This window comes from Hippoglossus hippoglossus, chromosome 6, assembly GCF_009819705.1.
Source record: "Hippoglossus hippoglossus isolate fHipHip1 chromosome 6, fHipHip1.pri, whole genome shotgun sequence".
Lineage (NCBI taxonomy): Eukaryota > Metazoa > Chordata > Actinopteri > Pleuronectiformes > Pleuronectidae > Hippoglossus > Hippoglossus hippoglossus.
In genome coordinates this window covers 3,945,030-3,961,487 of record NC_047156.1, presented here as the reverse complement: position 1 = coordinate 3,961,487, position 16,458 = coordinate 3,945,030, and the positions used below count along the sequence as shown (strand labels likewise).

Sequence of the window (16,458 nt, the reverse complement as noted above, 5' to 3'; positions counted from 1 at the left end):
AGGAGTTTGCGACCTATACCGCAGCCAGCCACCAGGGGGCGATATAACTGAGCTCATGTCATGTCTTCCGTCTTTGACTACAGTCCAGGGGCTGTATGTGTGAAGTATTTGAAATAAACCTTACTTACTCATAATAAGTTTTAAGATTTAGGTTAAAAAAAAAAAAAAAGAAAGCTCACCTCTTGAGCTCTTTCAGACAAACTCTGAGAGCAGCTTCAGGCATGTTGGCCGCATGAATCTTCCTCTCCAGGACGGAGGTGTCATCTCCATCATCTTCATCCTCCTCGTCCACATTGAACTGCCGGCCTGGGAACACACCACCTTTACGCACCGATAACACCTGATTGGACGATGAGAGATCATGAGGTATACACTCTGCGCGCACACACACACACACACACACACACACACACACACACACACACAGTCAGAGCCCAAAGAACCAAAATGCAGATGTCAGTTACCCTCTTCTCATTATCAGGACTCTTCTTCCTGGTCTTCTGCAGTAGATTCAGTCCGTCTATCTGTCTGGTCAACATGGACAGAGCCGTCTTAAAACGGTCCTCCAGGCTCACCGCATCCAAGACCTTCACAGCACAAGACGGTAAAAAAAGCACCAGTCATTTATGTTGGGAAATCAACACTTTGTATTTGTGTCTCTCGCCCCAGTCAGCAGAAGCTTCAAGGATTCATACAAGCTCCCTATGAGCCTGCACGACATTTCAGGGCAGCTGATAGTGCTCGTTTTTTACTGACACACACATCGAAAGTGTCACCTCACCTGGAGTTTCTCCTTGTTTGAGGTTCGGATCATGGAGGCGACCACATCAGGCAACGTTTCCCTGGGCAGACTGTCCAGCAGACGCCTGAACTTAGCCACCACTGGAACGGACATGTCCAGCATCCCTAACAACTACACACACACACACACACACACACACACACACACACACACACACACACACACACACACACACACACACACACACACACACACACACACACACACACACACACACACACACACACACACACACACACACACACAGAGTGGAGAAACAGTGGAACTTGATTTACTGACACAATTAAGCAAGTGGGTAGTTGTTACGATCCATCACCAGTTAAGTCCATATTGGAAAAGGTTTCTTGTTACTTTGAGAAATTTCAAGATTCAAAAGGTCCATTGAGAGTTTCCAGGAACACGCCCAGTGGAAGTGGGACCAGCTTTATCATGAACAGAGAACGCAAAGACAGACGTCAAGCCTTAAATGCAATTTGATTCATTTGCTGAATGAAGAATGAGCTTGTTAGTGCTTAGGAACTTGAAGGTTTGACAAAGTCCATGTGCTGCAACCTGCAAGACCAGAGAGAAGAAACAAGAGAGGGCAGTATTTGAAAGTATTGTCTGTTGATGACTTGAAACAAGGTCATTTACACCGTGTTTTAAATATCCGCAGATATCTTCGCGGACCCTCGGACACACAATCGTGTAGCTAAGTCTGCTAGCATCGCCACTTCCAGTGGACATTTAGGCTTAAAACAAAGTGTAAATGACGCCGTTTCGACCCGAATATAAATGTCGGGGCTTGCTGACACTTGGATGACAGCACACGAGCAGTACGGAGGCATGTTGAGTTTTTTTCTGTTGTTTAATTACGTCTGAAGTCTTGGTCACCATTGACTTCAATTGTTTCAATTGCACACCTGAAGTTTGTCAAACAGCAGCTTGACACTACACAGACACAGACTGTGAATAAAAACAGCACTGCTGCGAAAATGTGTTGTGATGAAACTAAGATCTTATAAACGCTGTGAGAAAGGGAAGTGCAAAAAAAAAAATAGAATTACTTTAAGCCAACACTTAAATATAGTGGAGACAGGATCACGAACTGCTCCTCTGCCCCTGAGCGACAACAGCCTGGCACGAAGGAGAGGAAATGAGCTCCCAGGGTGGCTGTCTGCAGCTGAAGCTCAGGAGACACTGGGTGATACCACAACACAATGACCCTCAATACTGGAGTCAATCTGCTGCTTCAACGAGCTGGTCCTGAGGAAACGACTGAGCCAAAGCTGTTCTGTCTCAGAGGCCGTTGGTGCCAAAGGAACAGCAAACAGTGGTGTGTGTGTGTGGCAGCGGGGGGGGGGGTTTTATTGGAATCCAAACCTAATAAAGTAGAGAAGCCGGCTGGACTTAGATGGTAATCTGCCGTTTGGTCACTTCCCAGAGGTTTTCATGTACGAACCTGGAGGCAGCGGAGAAAACGAGCAGACGGGCCCTTTGCCTACATTAGTGTTTGTGTTTGTGTCATTACCTGTTTACCTTTCAAATTGTTTATCTTCTACATCTCACAGAGTCACATAGCTGCCAGGCTCCTGTGTCGACACTCCTCCCCCCCCCTCGCTTTTTTAAGATTTGAGATCTATACTGACTTCATACTGGGACCTTCAGGAATCCAATTGATGGAAATCCTTCAGAGCGCCAAAGAACTTTAATCCCTACAACTCAGTAGAAAGAAAGAATTCCCACGACAGAGCTTCGAGTCCAGCCGTCAGAAATTAGCAGGAAAAAGTTAATTTATCTTTTTAAGGGAGCAAAACATAATTAAATAGAAAACATTAATGACGTGAAATCAGGATAATGAGAGGAAAATGTCTGGTATCAAACGACTTGCTAAAAAAAACGTCTTATAACCCAGTTGGTGATGTTTGGCTCTCAGGTGAAACCTGAAAAGTGACTTGCATTAAGACCCTGAGGCAGAGAGCTTTGAGTTGTCAAGACGAGAAAAGTGCTCAATAAATACAGACCATTTACCATTTACAGCCAAACTGCTCAGTGTCATAAAACATTAAGTGATTAGAAGAATTAATCGATATCTAACTAAGTACGACCAAAGTCAAAAGTGAGATTCCATTTCTTATTTACGTTTGATTTGGAGCCCGAACTTCCACATATGGATATTTGCCCATTCCAATATAAGGGAGTGAAAAATTCCAATAGTGATATGAAACCAGAAAGATGTGATTATCAAACCCTTATTATAAAGAAATGTATCGATATTTTGCAGATTAAGCATAAACGTTATCATAAATAATGATAAACAAATAAATGACCAGTGCAGAGAGCCTGTTATTTAAACTCTGTGGGGTTGTTATCAAGTCTATTGAATTAATTTGGTTTGTTAATAATGAGCCCAAAATATAATTTTATTTATCAATTCACTGTTTTCTTCCCTACATCTGATTAGACAAACAATCGATAATAATAAACCTTTTAAAAACTAATGTCACACACACACACACACACACACAAAGACACACACAAAGACAAAGACACACACACACACACACACACACACACAAAGACAAAGACACACACACACACACACACACACAAACAAAGACACACACACATACCTGTACAGCCGTCTGGTAGAATTTCTCAGACAGCTCCCCCAGCTCCCCATCATCAGTGGTGACGCCCTGTGGCGCCGGTGTCGTGTACTGCTCCAGTTTATCCAACTGCTCCACCTGCAATTTCATTAATTAGAGACCTCTGCGTTTTTAATCTTATATTACCTCCAAAAAAAGGGAACTATTACAAATAATTACTCCCCCAACGTTCCACTGGGAGTAATCATATGAGGAGATCAAGGATGCCCTGTGGAGTTTCTGGCCTCCAGTGGTCTTGTATAGCTGTGTTTTCATTAATGGGTCCCTCATTTGTTTGTCTCACACACATTCCTGATACACAGTCACTTTAAACTCTAGTTGACAGTTGTCAGCGGTAAAGTGCAAAGACATGTAGCAATAGTTTGTAGAATTAATTTGAGAGCAAACACGAGTTTTGACAGCCGATGATCCTCCAGCATCTGTTTGGCCTCAGGGATAAACGTGATGTGTTTTCATGTGCGACACGGAAAGTAAAACATGACTTTGTTTGTTCACCAGAGAAACTACGCAGGACACATTAACATACTCTCTGAGATCAGTTAAATGAATTAGGTGCAGCGACTTTCACTAGATGACCAATATACTGACTTCACAAAGCAGGATGTCATCTTTCATTTAAAAAAAATCAATCTCCCATCAATTTAATTCGATTTAATTCGATTTAATCAATTCAATGTCTGATCTCACTCACCCACAACCCCATGAAGCTGTTCACAAACTTAATAATATCACTGAAAGAGTTCAGTGAAACTCATGAATATTAGGTTAATCTCCAAATGTTTGACATTCTCAGATTCGTGAGACAAAGTCTAATAAGTTTCTACCTCTGCCAGGACGAAGGGTCTCTCCTTCAGCAGACCTGACACACTGAAGCGGCACAGTCCGGTGATGAGGAGGGTGAAGTGGGGCTTGGGCCAGTTGCTGCCCACCACCTGCACCGCGATCCCCGCTGTTCCAATCCTACACGGAGACAGAGCGCATGTCAGATGGTGCGTTAGACACGGGAGGTAAGTGTTGAGAGACGACTCACTTGAAGATAACCACAGATGTATGTAAAGATGGACGACGTGAAAGCTCCTCTCAAGTGAACCCTGAACATCTGGGTCGACCCCAGTGAGGCCAGGCTACGGTAGAGGTCATAACCCTCCATGTTAACGGATGGACATGGATCAAACTGTAAACAACTATTCACACCTACTGTCACACCAATCTAGGATTTTTTAGTTCTATCGGCCAAATATTCAGTGTCTTACGCATCCAAATTTACATTTTAAGACAGAGAAATAATAACACAAATAGAAAAACTAATGCATTCATTACCATAACTATTTAAATTATATTCATCAACCGTTCATTCACTTGACAGGCGTATGAGTCAACAGTCTCTAATTAAGTTCTTTTTTTCAGAGGAAAACAAACTTTTTTAGAACAAAAGTAGTGAATTTATTTTACAGACTATTTACGAAAATTTGTTGTCCTGACAGAACAGTAAAGCAGGACACTATAACCCATGTAGCTAAGCATTAATACACCAATCAAGAGTGTTTGGTGATTTAAACCAACCCCCACACACACAAAATGTGTTTGGGACTAGTTCCTCGCAGTCACAGGGGTCAGACACCACAGTCACAGGGGTCAGTCACAGGGGTCAGTCACCACGGTCACAGGGGTCAGTCACAGGGGTCAGTCACCACGGTCACAGGGGTCAGTCACAGGGGTCAGTCACCACAGTCACAGGGGTCAGTCCCAGGGGTCAGTCACCACGGTCACAGGGGTCAGTCACCACAGTCACAGGGGTCAGTCCCAGGGGTCAGTCACCACAGTCCCAGGGGTCAGTCACAGGGGTCAGTCACCACAGTCCCAGGGGTCAGTCACAGGGGTCAGTCTCCACGGTTACATTCATCAAAGACGGAGAAGGCTCATCTTAAATCAAGGACACGTGTAATGAGTGAAAAGTTGAATAACAAACATGAAATTCATCTATTCCACTTATATATCCAAGTTATATGTCTTTATGAGCCAGATTGACAATGACCACCTGTCTGACACTGAATGTGAATAATTCAGAGGAAAAGCTGTGTCACAAAGACAAACAGTTATAACTGATGAAAGGTCAAAGTCCACTGCTCTGTGACAGCGGGGCCGTTTGTGAACTGTAGACTTTTCTACAACTCGGGAACAAAATCACACACATTATATAACCTGTGCATGTCCCAACATACAAATGAGTATAACTACTGACTAGTTGTTTTAGAAGCAGAGTAAATAACCTGAAAGTAAATAGTAGACAGAGACACGACCAGTTAGAGGAGAGTCAACAAACAGAATATTGTCTTTAAACACGTTTTCTCTCTTGTCAATTAATCAATTAATCAATCATCATCATCATCATCATCATCAGCCTCTTTGTGTTTGCATGTAGGTGAATTCTCTTGGCCCCACGTTGAGGCTCCTGCTCGTCTAACTGTGCTCACACCCCCTCCACCCCAAAAAACAAAGTCAAAGGTTCAGAGAGCGGCTCCATGGAAGCTGCGGGACTGAGTGAGTTACTTGTGCAGCGGGGGCAGGTCGTCGGTGTCGTGCTCCGGGTCCCTGGTGTTGGGGATCAGTCCGATGATGGTGCTCTTCAGCGAGGTGCCCCTCAGGAGCCGCTGGCTGACCAGGTGCATGTTCCTGGGGGAGTCCACGCTGAAGCGGACGGTGGAGCCCGGCAGCAGCACGCCTTCGTGGGTCAGCAGCAGCGGGAGGCGGCTCGGGATCCGGATCCCGTCGCTGGAAGCCATCGTCTGGTGATTAATTAAAGATACGAGCCCCGGTTTGCGAGAGGAGTCCCGCGAACACAAACAGCTGAGAGTCGTCCAACTGTCACACGAGCGGGGCAGATGTAAACATACGACTTCCGGGTTGTAGTTTTCGAAATAAAATTCCCACCGGCGACTTTAACTCGTGAATAATCAGCAGAAATCAAGTAAAACGCGTCCTCAGATAGAATCAAACTTATTTCTGCTGTTTCTCGATCCTCTCGCGTTATTATTTGCTCTGAAATCCACAATTTTACACTTTATTTCTCCTCCTGCTTCCTCTCGTACAGTAAGCGCCGAGGGACAAACTTCATCACACTAAGACGCACACGCGAAGTTCAATATATTCAACATATATATAATAGACTTTTATTATTATTATTATGATCTTGGTTTTGACTGTTTTATGTGCTACTGGATGCATACATTTCTTATCTATCTATCTATCTATCTATCTATCTGTCTGTCTGTCTGTCTGTCTGTCTGTCTGTCTGTCTGTCTATCTATCTGTATATCTATCTGTCTATCTATCTATCTATCTATCTGTATATCTATCTATCTGTATATCTATCTATCTATCTATCTATCTATCTATCTATCTGTCTGTCTATCTGTATATCTATCTGTCTATCTGTCTATCTATCTATCTATCTATCTATCTGTCTGTCTGTCTGTCTGTCTATCTGTCTGTCTATCTGTCTATCTATCTATCTATCTATCTGTCTGTCTGTCTGTCTGTCTGTCTGTCTGTCTGTCTATCTGTATATCTATCTGTCTATCTATCTATCTATCTATCTATCTATCTATCTGTATATCTATCTGTCTGTCTATCTGTCTATCTATCTGTATATCTATCTATCTATCTATCTATCTATCTATCTATCTATCTATCTATCTATCTATCTGTCTGTCTGTCTGTCTGTCTGTCTATCTGTATATCTATCTGTATATCTATCTATCTATCTATCTATCTATCTATCTATCTATCTATCTATCTATCTGTCTGTCTGTCTGTCTGGAGTGAGCGCATCAACTGAAATTGTAACTTTCACACAAGCAGAGCTTTCACAGGTAGATTCTTTGTGTGGGAACTCAAATGGATGAGACAAACACCTGAAGCTAGTATTGACTTTGTATGTAACGCAAACATTGAAAACGCCTCCCAGAAGGCAGACGGTGAGTGGCAGGGTCTTTCAGTTGATTGTCAGCTGACTCTCATCTTGTTGCCTCACAGCACGAACATGCAGACATTATCAGAATACCTGACAAACGATCACATAGGCAACATCTGACATAAACATCTGCCAAAACATAAATACAATGTTGATTTCCGACACCCGTCTGTACCCTGACAACCAGATGGTCTTTGTCTTCAAGCACCTGGTGCATTATAAGATAAAGCTTGAGGATATCAGAGGGGATGTTTATTGCTTAGCTATAAAACATATGTGTTGTTGATCTCTTGTTGAGTTGTGTGTAAGCGCATAAAGCATATGTCTAATAAACACATAATCCTAATAGCTACGGTAATTCACCCGATATTCTGAACAGGTCAAAGATTCATATCCTTCAGTGGCGGTCTGTGAAAATTGTGAATAAGCCAGGGGGGTAGAGCGGTTGTCCTCTAACCAGAAGGTCGGCAATTCGATCCCAGTCTTCCCCACCTGCATGCCGAAGTGTCCTTGGGCAAGATACTGAACCCCAAATGGCCCCTTCTCATAGATGCACTGTTTGAATGTGTGTGAATGTGAACTTTTTTTTTTTACTGTAAAGCTCTTTGAGTTGTCATCAAGACTTGAAAAGCTCTAAATCAATACAGACAATTTACCATTTAGCCTCCCAGACGAGACTGACTCTGGCAGAGTGAGACTGGAAAGTGTCATTTTTAATTTATTGTGCCCTCAGAGGTTCAACTAAATACCATGCCCCCCCCAGAAAGCTTCAAGTGTCCTCTACTTGTCCTCGTTTACTTTTTTTTCTTGTGCATAATATACGCTTGTTTTATTTTCACTATCTTTCTGTAATTTTTGTTGCAAAGGGTCAATATTTTAATTTATCAACATTGTCAAAATGCAAATAACAGTCAGTGTTTTTACTGTGTTTATGGGAACATGTTTCAAAACGGACGGCCCGAGAAAGAAGCCATTGAAGTTTGGCATAGATCCGGACAACTGAGCACGTGCAAGATTCTACTTTAATCGTTTTCCTTAACGTAACGATTGTGTCACAGATGTCGGGGCACAGAAGCAGGGATTTCAATTAAGAGAATCAGGCATATTTAAAAAAAGAAGATCCAATATAGAATCTGGATTTTGTGGATTTAAATGTGGCGCTACAAGGGCACTGTTGGGCTTCGGTGGAGGTATGCAACTATAAATATTAGATAGACTCACAGAGGTATTTAATGTCTTAAAGCCTGAGTTGTATGTTTTATTTAAATCCTGAATAAAAATAACAAAGAGTTCATGGCAGGACTGAATGCCGGCTCCAGTCTGGATTGGTTGGGGGTCAAAAGAACGTCCTCTACAAACAGACAGCTCCTGTGATCTGCTTCTTAAATCGGAATTCCTGTTAGTTTGACATCTGCTTTAAATGCTCGAGCGAGTGGCTCCATAATTTATGTGAGGGGAGGTCTCCAGAGACACGGCCATTTAATTTGATCTGAGCAGTTGGTGAGTGATGGATTTAAGATATCCTATGACTTCATCATTCAAGCAGAAACACGGTAACACTAAACTTCCATCGTGAACGTTGAAAGCCTTTTCAGTGTCAAGGTTAAGTGCCAGATACTTTAAGTTGTTTGCGGTCATACTATCGAGCAGGTAGATCAACTCACAGTATCTGGTGACGGCTTGTTTTTCATAAATACTTCATGGCCACTGGCAGTTAAGTCAGTTTTTTTATTCTGTAATCTTTCAAAGTGAGTTGAATCTGTACGAGCTGCATTCAACCCTCCCTTTGGAATTGCAGACCTTTTAGAAGCACAGTTATCAGTGTATTAATTAACGTAATATCATCTCAGAATATTCTAAATTTAGATTTTCTGTTTTACAAGTTATTTATCTCAATAATTCAATAAAATCTGAATTACAGGGATTATTATGTGGTACTGGGAAATTATTTTGTTGCCTTTTTCAAGGGTCCATTGAAAAATCGACCTTCACATTGTCATTAATTGTGTGTCCAAGAAGATTTACCTGTGTTGTTAACTGATAACATAAAGTGACACAAGATAGATTGAATCAAATACAGATGGACCTTTTCATAAGAACAACAGACTCACACTCAGGTGGGAGGTTTGGGGGCCTGAAGGCTCTGGAATTTGAATCCACACTTGCAGCCTTTGGGTAACAGAATTCTCAACCTCAGTCTAGATTGTACCACATTCCTAACAAAACTTTGGAGGGATCGAACACTTGCTTAAATGTGATTTTGACCTGTCAAAACTTAAAGTTATTTTCTCCTACAATTTGCCACCACATCATTCTTTACTGTGGAATAACAGGGTTCTAATCCCTTTCGACAGTAGACAGCAGTATGTCTATTAGTAGTGTTACTTCCAGAGAAGCTTATGATAAACTCTACACAGAAATTCCCTGTTGTTTTTTTTTACTTTGAGACAAATCGGTTTGCAATTTTCTCTGGTTTCAACTTCTCTGCCTCCACTAAGTTAGTCACAATAATTTGTAGGATAACATGACAGAAAGTCTGGTTTTAAACATATTGTTCCTGCCTCAGGAGAAAGTCCATTTCCCTTTTACTTCACTTGTCCTGTTGCTCCCAAAGTCAAAGAAACCCATTTAAAATCTGCAATTCACCCTGTTAGGGATTTTCTGCAGTTTCAAATTTGAAGTAGACCCAGAAATCTTTTGTTCTGCCAAAACCATTTAGCATTTGTTTTATAATTGTCCACATGTCTCCAATGACATTAAAAATACATAACATGTGTTCTATTGCTCTCAATCTGTTATTATTCTGGGAAAATACCATCCATAGCAGTGCCCCATTCTTCACTGTGCTCATGCTTAGTTAACTAATTTAAGTCCCTAAAATGTACGGGAAATTTTAACAGAACGGCAAAAACATTGTATTTTAAACATTTTGCTGCCAAATCCTGGTTCTTGGTCTTTTAACATTTTGTTCTTTGCTCCTTTGCGCACTCCTTTTTGATTTAAAAAAAAAAAAAAGATTTTAAATCCTTTGTGCTCCTTGTTTTTTTTTATTTGATCGTACCGTTTTGCCATAGGGGGTTAAGGGGTAAAATTAAGGCAACTTAGAGGTCAACAGAGGCTGTATCCTCCCTGACGGCAGCCACTGATCTTGACAATAAGTGTGCGTTGGTAACTGAGAGACCGAAAGGTATTTCTTCTTCATCAATCTCCAGGCTACCTTCTCGCATTTCTGTTATTCATGACCATGGGGAAGTTACTCACATTCGTATCTCACTAACCTACTGGATGATAGCTGACTCAGCAGGAAAACAACATTCCTCGTGGATAACTCGCATTCCTACCTTGGCAAACCGAATGGGGGTGTTACTGACTTTGCTGGTCACTCACAATGCTCGGCTGCCCACTAACATTCCCAGGTGTACCACTGGCATTCCCTGGCAAGCCACTGGCAAACCACTGGCAAACCTAAACTATCTCAAAAACAGATTTGGAAACATTTTCCCTGTAAAAGCTCTGTTGTATTTGGTGTCACTGACGTTTGACTTGATCATCTTAATCAATTCTTTCACATGCAAAATGCTAACATTACAAACATTGTACGGTCTCATACAGACGGGATATTTACTATGAAACAATCTGAATTTATGACAGTACATAACAGAAGGCAGTAGTAGCTCATATAAGCCAGATAAGGTCATTAATCAAATTATAGCAAGCAAAGCATCAAGCATATTAACAACAAATACAAATTATATTTATAGATGGATACATTTGGATGATGATGAATTTATCAAGATTTATCAATTTACACAGATACTTTTCATAGCGTATTCTAGTGGTTAGCCGAGGAATAAAAGCCATGACCTGCATTGTCAGTTATACATCCATTGGGTTGCCAGAGATTTGGTTATGATATGATTTGGCGCGGTACAAATAAAATTGAATTGAATTGAATGCAATTGGGTTGCAAGAAGTAGGGATGTGATGCAGAACAAGATGCAAGCAGAATATTCAAACTAACAATTCAGGGAAACCCAAGGGAACTCAGCAGAGGCACCAGGTGACACAAGAGGGCAGCGTTTCTATAAAGTCTTCTGGTGAACATGATAGTTAACGATCAGGCGCAGGTATAACTCATTAAGGCACCCTCCCTGACCATGTCACGATGTCACGTCAGGCGCGTTTCACCAGAGAGCAGGTTCTCCAACAGCTATTCTCCCAGCAACCATCCTCTGAACCCGAAGAGGACGCGAAAGAGCAAGACCGAGAAGCAGACGGACAAGCAGATGGAGAAGAAGACAGAGACAGAGACGACGACGACGACGACGACGACGGCGAAGATTACGACCCAGTTAAGGGTTAAGGGGAAGATGGTGCAAAGATACCGCCGGCCTCCCTACCATCTGCTTATCATTGGCCATCAGTGAATGGTTTCGCTGATACATATAATCTCCAAGGTTGATGATAGAACGATGTGCAGGCGGGGAGAGCTCCAGGGTCTGCAGGGCTGATGATAAGTGGAAACAGGTATGTGAATGGGTGGAGCCGTCAGGATAATAGAAAGGTCGGAGTAAATGATGGGGAGGCTGGAGACTGGAGGCGAGGGTGGGGAGCGGAACTGATGGCCATTTGAACTGGGTCCCTAAAGGTTTCTCCTCAGGTCTTGGGTTTAGGTGAGACGCTGGGAATCTAGGCCTCATTGGAAATTCATGTGATAATACATGTGTTATACAAAATAAAGTTGACTTGCCTTCATTTTCCAGCTTCTTTCTTTCCTCAAAACCTGGAAACTTACTGATGAAGCGGTGGAGTGGACAGAACCTAATGAGCAATCAGACAAAGAAATTATGAAGATTATTTACTTGCTCACTCACGTTTTAAATCTGAACAGGAACAAAATACCCCAAACAAGACTTATTATCTCACTTTCCGCCAAAAAAATAAAATAATAAAAAATATAATGGCAACAATCTAAATATTGATATATTATGATCTATATTCTCCTTATTTTTTGTTGCTTCATACTTAAAAATACCAATGTTCCCTCTGAAAGCTTTGCAGAAATGACAAGTAATCAAAACAAGCTACGTTTAGCTTGAACATAGGGAGGGTAACATATAGAAATAAACCCTTTTGGGCCTATAGCGTCCTCGTAGAGACTCAACAGCTGAAGAGGGAAAACAGTAGTTACCATTTTACCTTGAAGTGTAAAGTTCAGTTCATGAACACTGCACTAACAAATCAGTACTGAACTGAAGGGGAGGCAGTGAGTTTAATCCCTAATCAGTATGAACAGGACCTTCACCTCCCTCAACTCTTCTCCTCTTTCAGTCTCAAGTCTTTCTTCCTGCCATGGGAATGGGAAAAACCCACAGGGATTAGGTTGTATGAATATTGGTTAGTGTCTCTCACCACATTCCTTCCATATGGTTATGGATCACTTCTCTTTTACTCTCTCCACATGATATTCAACATGATCCAAGGGACCGGCGTTTCTAAGCTTAAGGGCCGCTTCACTTCATATTTCACTTTTTTGAAGAGGTTCATACAAAGTAGTTGCTGTAGTTGTTAAACTTCACTATATTTGCAGTGTGCACATGCTATAAGATTGTGAGTTGTAAGTTGTAGCCCTGTCTCTGCATATTTAAATAATTCTATCTGGCTTCTTTCCACATAGACTCATAGACATTTATCTCATGAGCAGCTTGTTAATCTGAAAGAAATTCAGATCTTTGGCCACTCAAAATATTTACAAGATTAAATGTAGAATAATATTTTTGAAATATGTGAAAACTATATGTTTCAGTTATATGCAACAAAGTGCTTTAAGGTGTTGTTAAATATTTTGGGAAATACATTTATTCCCTGTCTTGCTGAGAAATAGATGAGAGGGCTGATACGGCTTTCATGTGCAGCTGAACCGATTAGCTTAGCTCGGTATCAGGATTAGAAACGGGGGGGGGGGGGGGGGGGAAGTTAGCATATACCTGTAGCTCTGCCCAAATGTAATGAAATCCACATACCAGAACCTCTAAAGCTCCGTAGTAAATATGTTATATCTCGTTAAACCCTTAAAACAACAGTTTGCTGCTCTCAAGTGGCTAATGTCCCGGACTGTTAAAGACAACGCCAGGAAGTTATTGCTCTTGGCCAATAAATTGTTGTGTATTAGATTTAGATTTAGATTGCTCGCTGTTTCCAGTCTTTATGCTACTCCAAGACAATGAGCCGCTCGCTCCACCTTCTGCTCAGGACACAGGAGTTGTTCATGTTGTCACTGCTCATAGAAATGGCTGGTTTCTGAGGACCAGGGATCCTTGTGGTAAGTGGACTCGATTTATGTGGCACTTTTCTAGTCTGAACGACCACTCAAAGTGAATAATACAGTGCTTCCATATGCCGCACATTTTCAATCACACGTCATTCTCCAAATTGAACCGAAATGGCAAGCTAGGGTTCAGAGTTCAGCCTGAGGACACTGCAGCCTTAGTCGCTGCCTGGCCTGTGTCTTGGCTCAGGTATAGTGCAAGAACTTTGCATCTTTAATGGTTTCTCCCAGAGCACTCAATGTTCTGGGGAGCAACCTTGGGAATCTCGCTGCAGCCGCTCTGACGGATGTCCAGTATTCCTGCAGTGCTCACAACACATTGGTCAAAGAGGAGGTTGGAGTCCTTCAGTAGCACCGCCTGAGGTTCTAGCTTGGCTGGTACACTAGATGAAGGTGTAGCGGAAGAGTCAGCCTGGTCAGCAGGGAGGGAAACGGTGTTGGGGTATCTCAACCAAGGCTGAGGGGCCAGGGGAGGGAGTGGGTTGAGAGGCTGTGTCTGTTAGCCAGCAGTCGGGTTATGGGCTGGAGAGGAGAGCAGGGGTTCTTGTCCTGCACTGGCTCTGTTTGTGTTCCGGCTCCTCTCTCGGCTCGTTGACCGACTGGTGTTTTAAGTTCTGTGGAGCCTAGGTGGTCTCGCTGAAGTCATCAATGCTCTTTTAATGCACGTCTTTCATCTACTGAAGGTCTTTCGCAGCTACCACATGTCATTGATTTCTCTGAGCATGGCTGGCATCACATCTCTGAATTTAGTGAAACCCAGTCCCAGTGAAGACGGGCTTTGTTGCATTTTTCAGTCGGGGCGGTAGGGTGCAGTCAGGGTCTTTCTTTCCTGGTGGCTCTCTCTCCGCCTTGTGTCTGTTGGGTCATTACCTTCTGGTTCTCTGGTTAAGCCGGGTCTGGTTTCTGTCAACTTCTGTTGTCAGTTGGTGGAACATCTTTTCAAAACAAGCTGAGACTGGTCTGGTTCCCAGGAGCAGCACAATTGTTTGGTTTTATAGTGAGGGTCTTCAAAGGGTTCTCAGTACCCAGGCTCCCACTCTGTGACTAGGACTGATTCCAACTTTAAAAGGTGTGCTGGTAGTTATTACAGACAGCATTCCTGCCACAACGTGGTGTCTTTGGTATGAGATGGTTTTTGTTTTGCTTTTGCCTTCGAGGAGGACGTCTTTTTACAGGCACTTATGGTTTTGTGAGGGTCATTACTTTCAATTTCTCTGCACTCAGACGTGTGCGTGTCGGTCTCCATGGCCAACGATGCTGAAAATGTTCAAATTGACATTGCTAGCCAGCTTTTACAACTTTACCATATATATTTAAGGTGTTTTCTTCCTGTACTTAGTCCACTAATATATATATAACCCTCACCCGAACCCTTTTATCTACAGAAAAGGCCACAGAGGCAGATCCAAGCTCTTAGTGGCTTTTAGTTTAACCTCTCAGACGAAATTCATGGGAGCTAATTTTTGGCACAAGAACAGTCTCTCTCTCTTTCTCTCTTATTCTCCATTTTCACCTTATTAACTGTCTTCACAAAGTTAGATAATCAACTTAAAAGAAAGAATATGACCAACACATCATTGAAAGACCTGCATTTTATTATGCAAGACAACTGAACACAGTGGAATAATAATGTCTTTAAGAGACTCTTTAACACTGACTGGACTCTGGACACAGGAGTAGTTGATGAAAAATTTGGTTTTTATTTTTCTTTCATAAAAGTATTGTCACGTAGCATTATACATTTCCAAAAAATAAATAAATTCAATATCTTGTGTATAAAAAAATCTGTTTCTTAAACATATCTTCAGACCACAGACAACAACCATGTTTGTAGTTTATCATCTTTCTGTTGTTGCCAGTCAGCTGTAGTAAATATCACTTCATCTTTACAATAAAGGATCTTTGAATACACCTTAAAATGCTCTTATGGTTACGAAAAGACAACCATACGGTTACATATGATCGATAAAGTATAATAAAAATACACTTACTGCATTTAAAGAAATACACCAATATTTATCTTTCATCTGTTACATCATTACAGAGCTTCTTTTGTGTTGCCTCCTAAAACACATGGAAGCTGCTCAACCCAATGCTTTATATATATATATATATATATATATTTATCAGAATAATTTAACATCATCATTCTCCCGACTAAAGAGTGACACTATTGGACTTGCAAAGCTTGTACGTAGATCATATGTGACATGAGGAGTGAGCGCATGAACAGAAACTGTAACTTTCACACAAACAAGTGAATTCTTACTGCAGTCTTGGGTGCAACTCAGATTTATACCTGGAGATTAGTGAAACATCACAATGTTGAATTTGTATGGAACAAAATTGTATTTCTACACACTTCTCAATAGGCAGACAGTGTCCTCTATGTGTTATTACTAAATCCTTCCTGTGCACCACCCAGACATCTTTGCTCTGTATGTGCCGACCGGGAACCCTCCACCATAATCGGATTATTCCTCCACCTTCATCATCATCATCGATAATCGCGCGAGGAATGTCAAATCCATGTGAGGAATGTGAAACAAAATCACATTTCAGTCGAGTAACGAGACAAGATCAAGGCTGCATTCCAACGCCGACAGGTGCAGAGGGCCTTCAGGTGATCTGTTGATCCACTCAGCAGTGAACGTCCTCAGCACTGGATAACAATGGCTGAGAAAAGCTAAGTGGATTTCCTAACTTC

General features: G+C 41.8%; 1 protein-coding gene across 1 annotated transcript in view; it reads right to left on the bottom strand.

Moving 5' to 3' along the window:
• Positions 1-16,458, bottom strand: part of lonp2 (lon peptidase 2, peroxisomal) — a 36,225-nt gene that overhangs the window by 13,487 nt on the left and 6,280 nt on the right. Inside the window, exons 2-7 of the mRNA XM_034587647.1 lie at positions 6,001-6,236; positions 4,275-4,410; positions 3,415-3,528; positions 782-913; positions 465-587; positions 180-340 (exon numbers count right to left, since the gene is read on the bottom strand). Coding sequence (XP_034443538.1) covers positions 180-340; positions 465-587; positions 782-913; positions 3,415-3,528; positions 4,275-4,410; positions 6,001-6,233 — 899 coding nt within the window. The 5' untranslated portion in view covers positions 6,234-6,236. The remainder of the gene's footprint in view (positions 1-179; positions 341-464; positions 588-781; positions 914-3,414; positions 3,529-4,274; positions 4,411-6,000; positions 6,237-16,458) is intronic.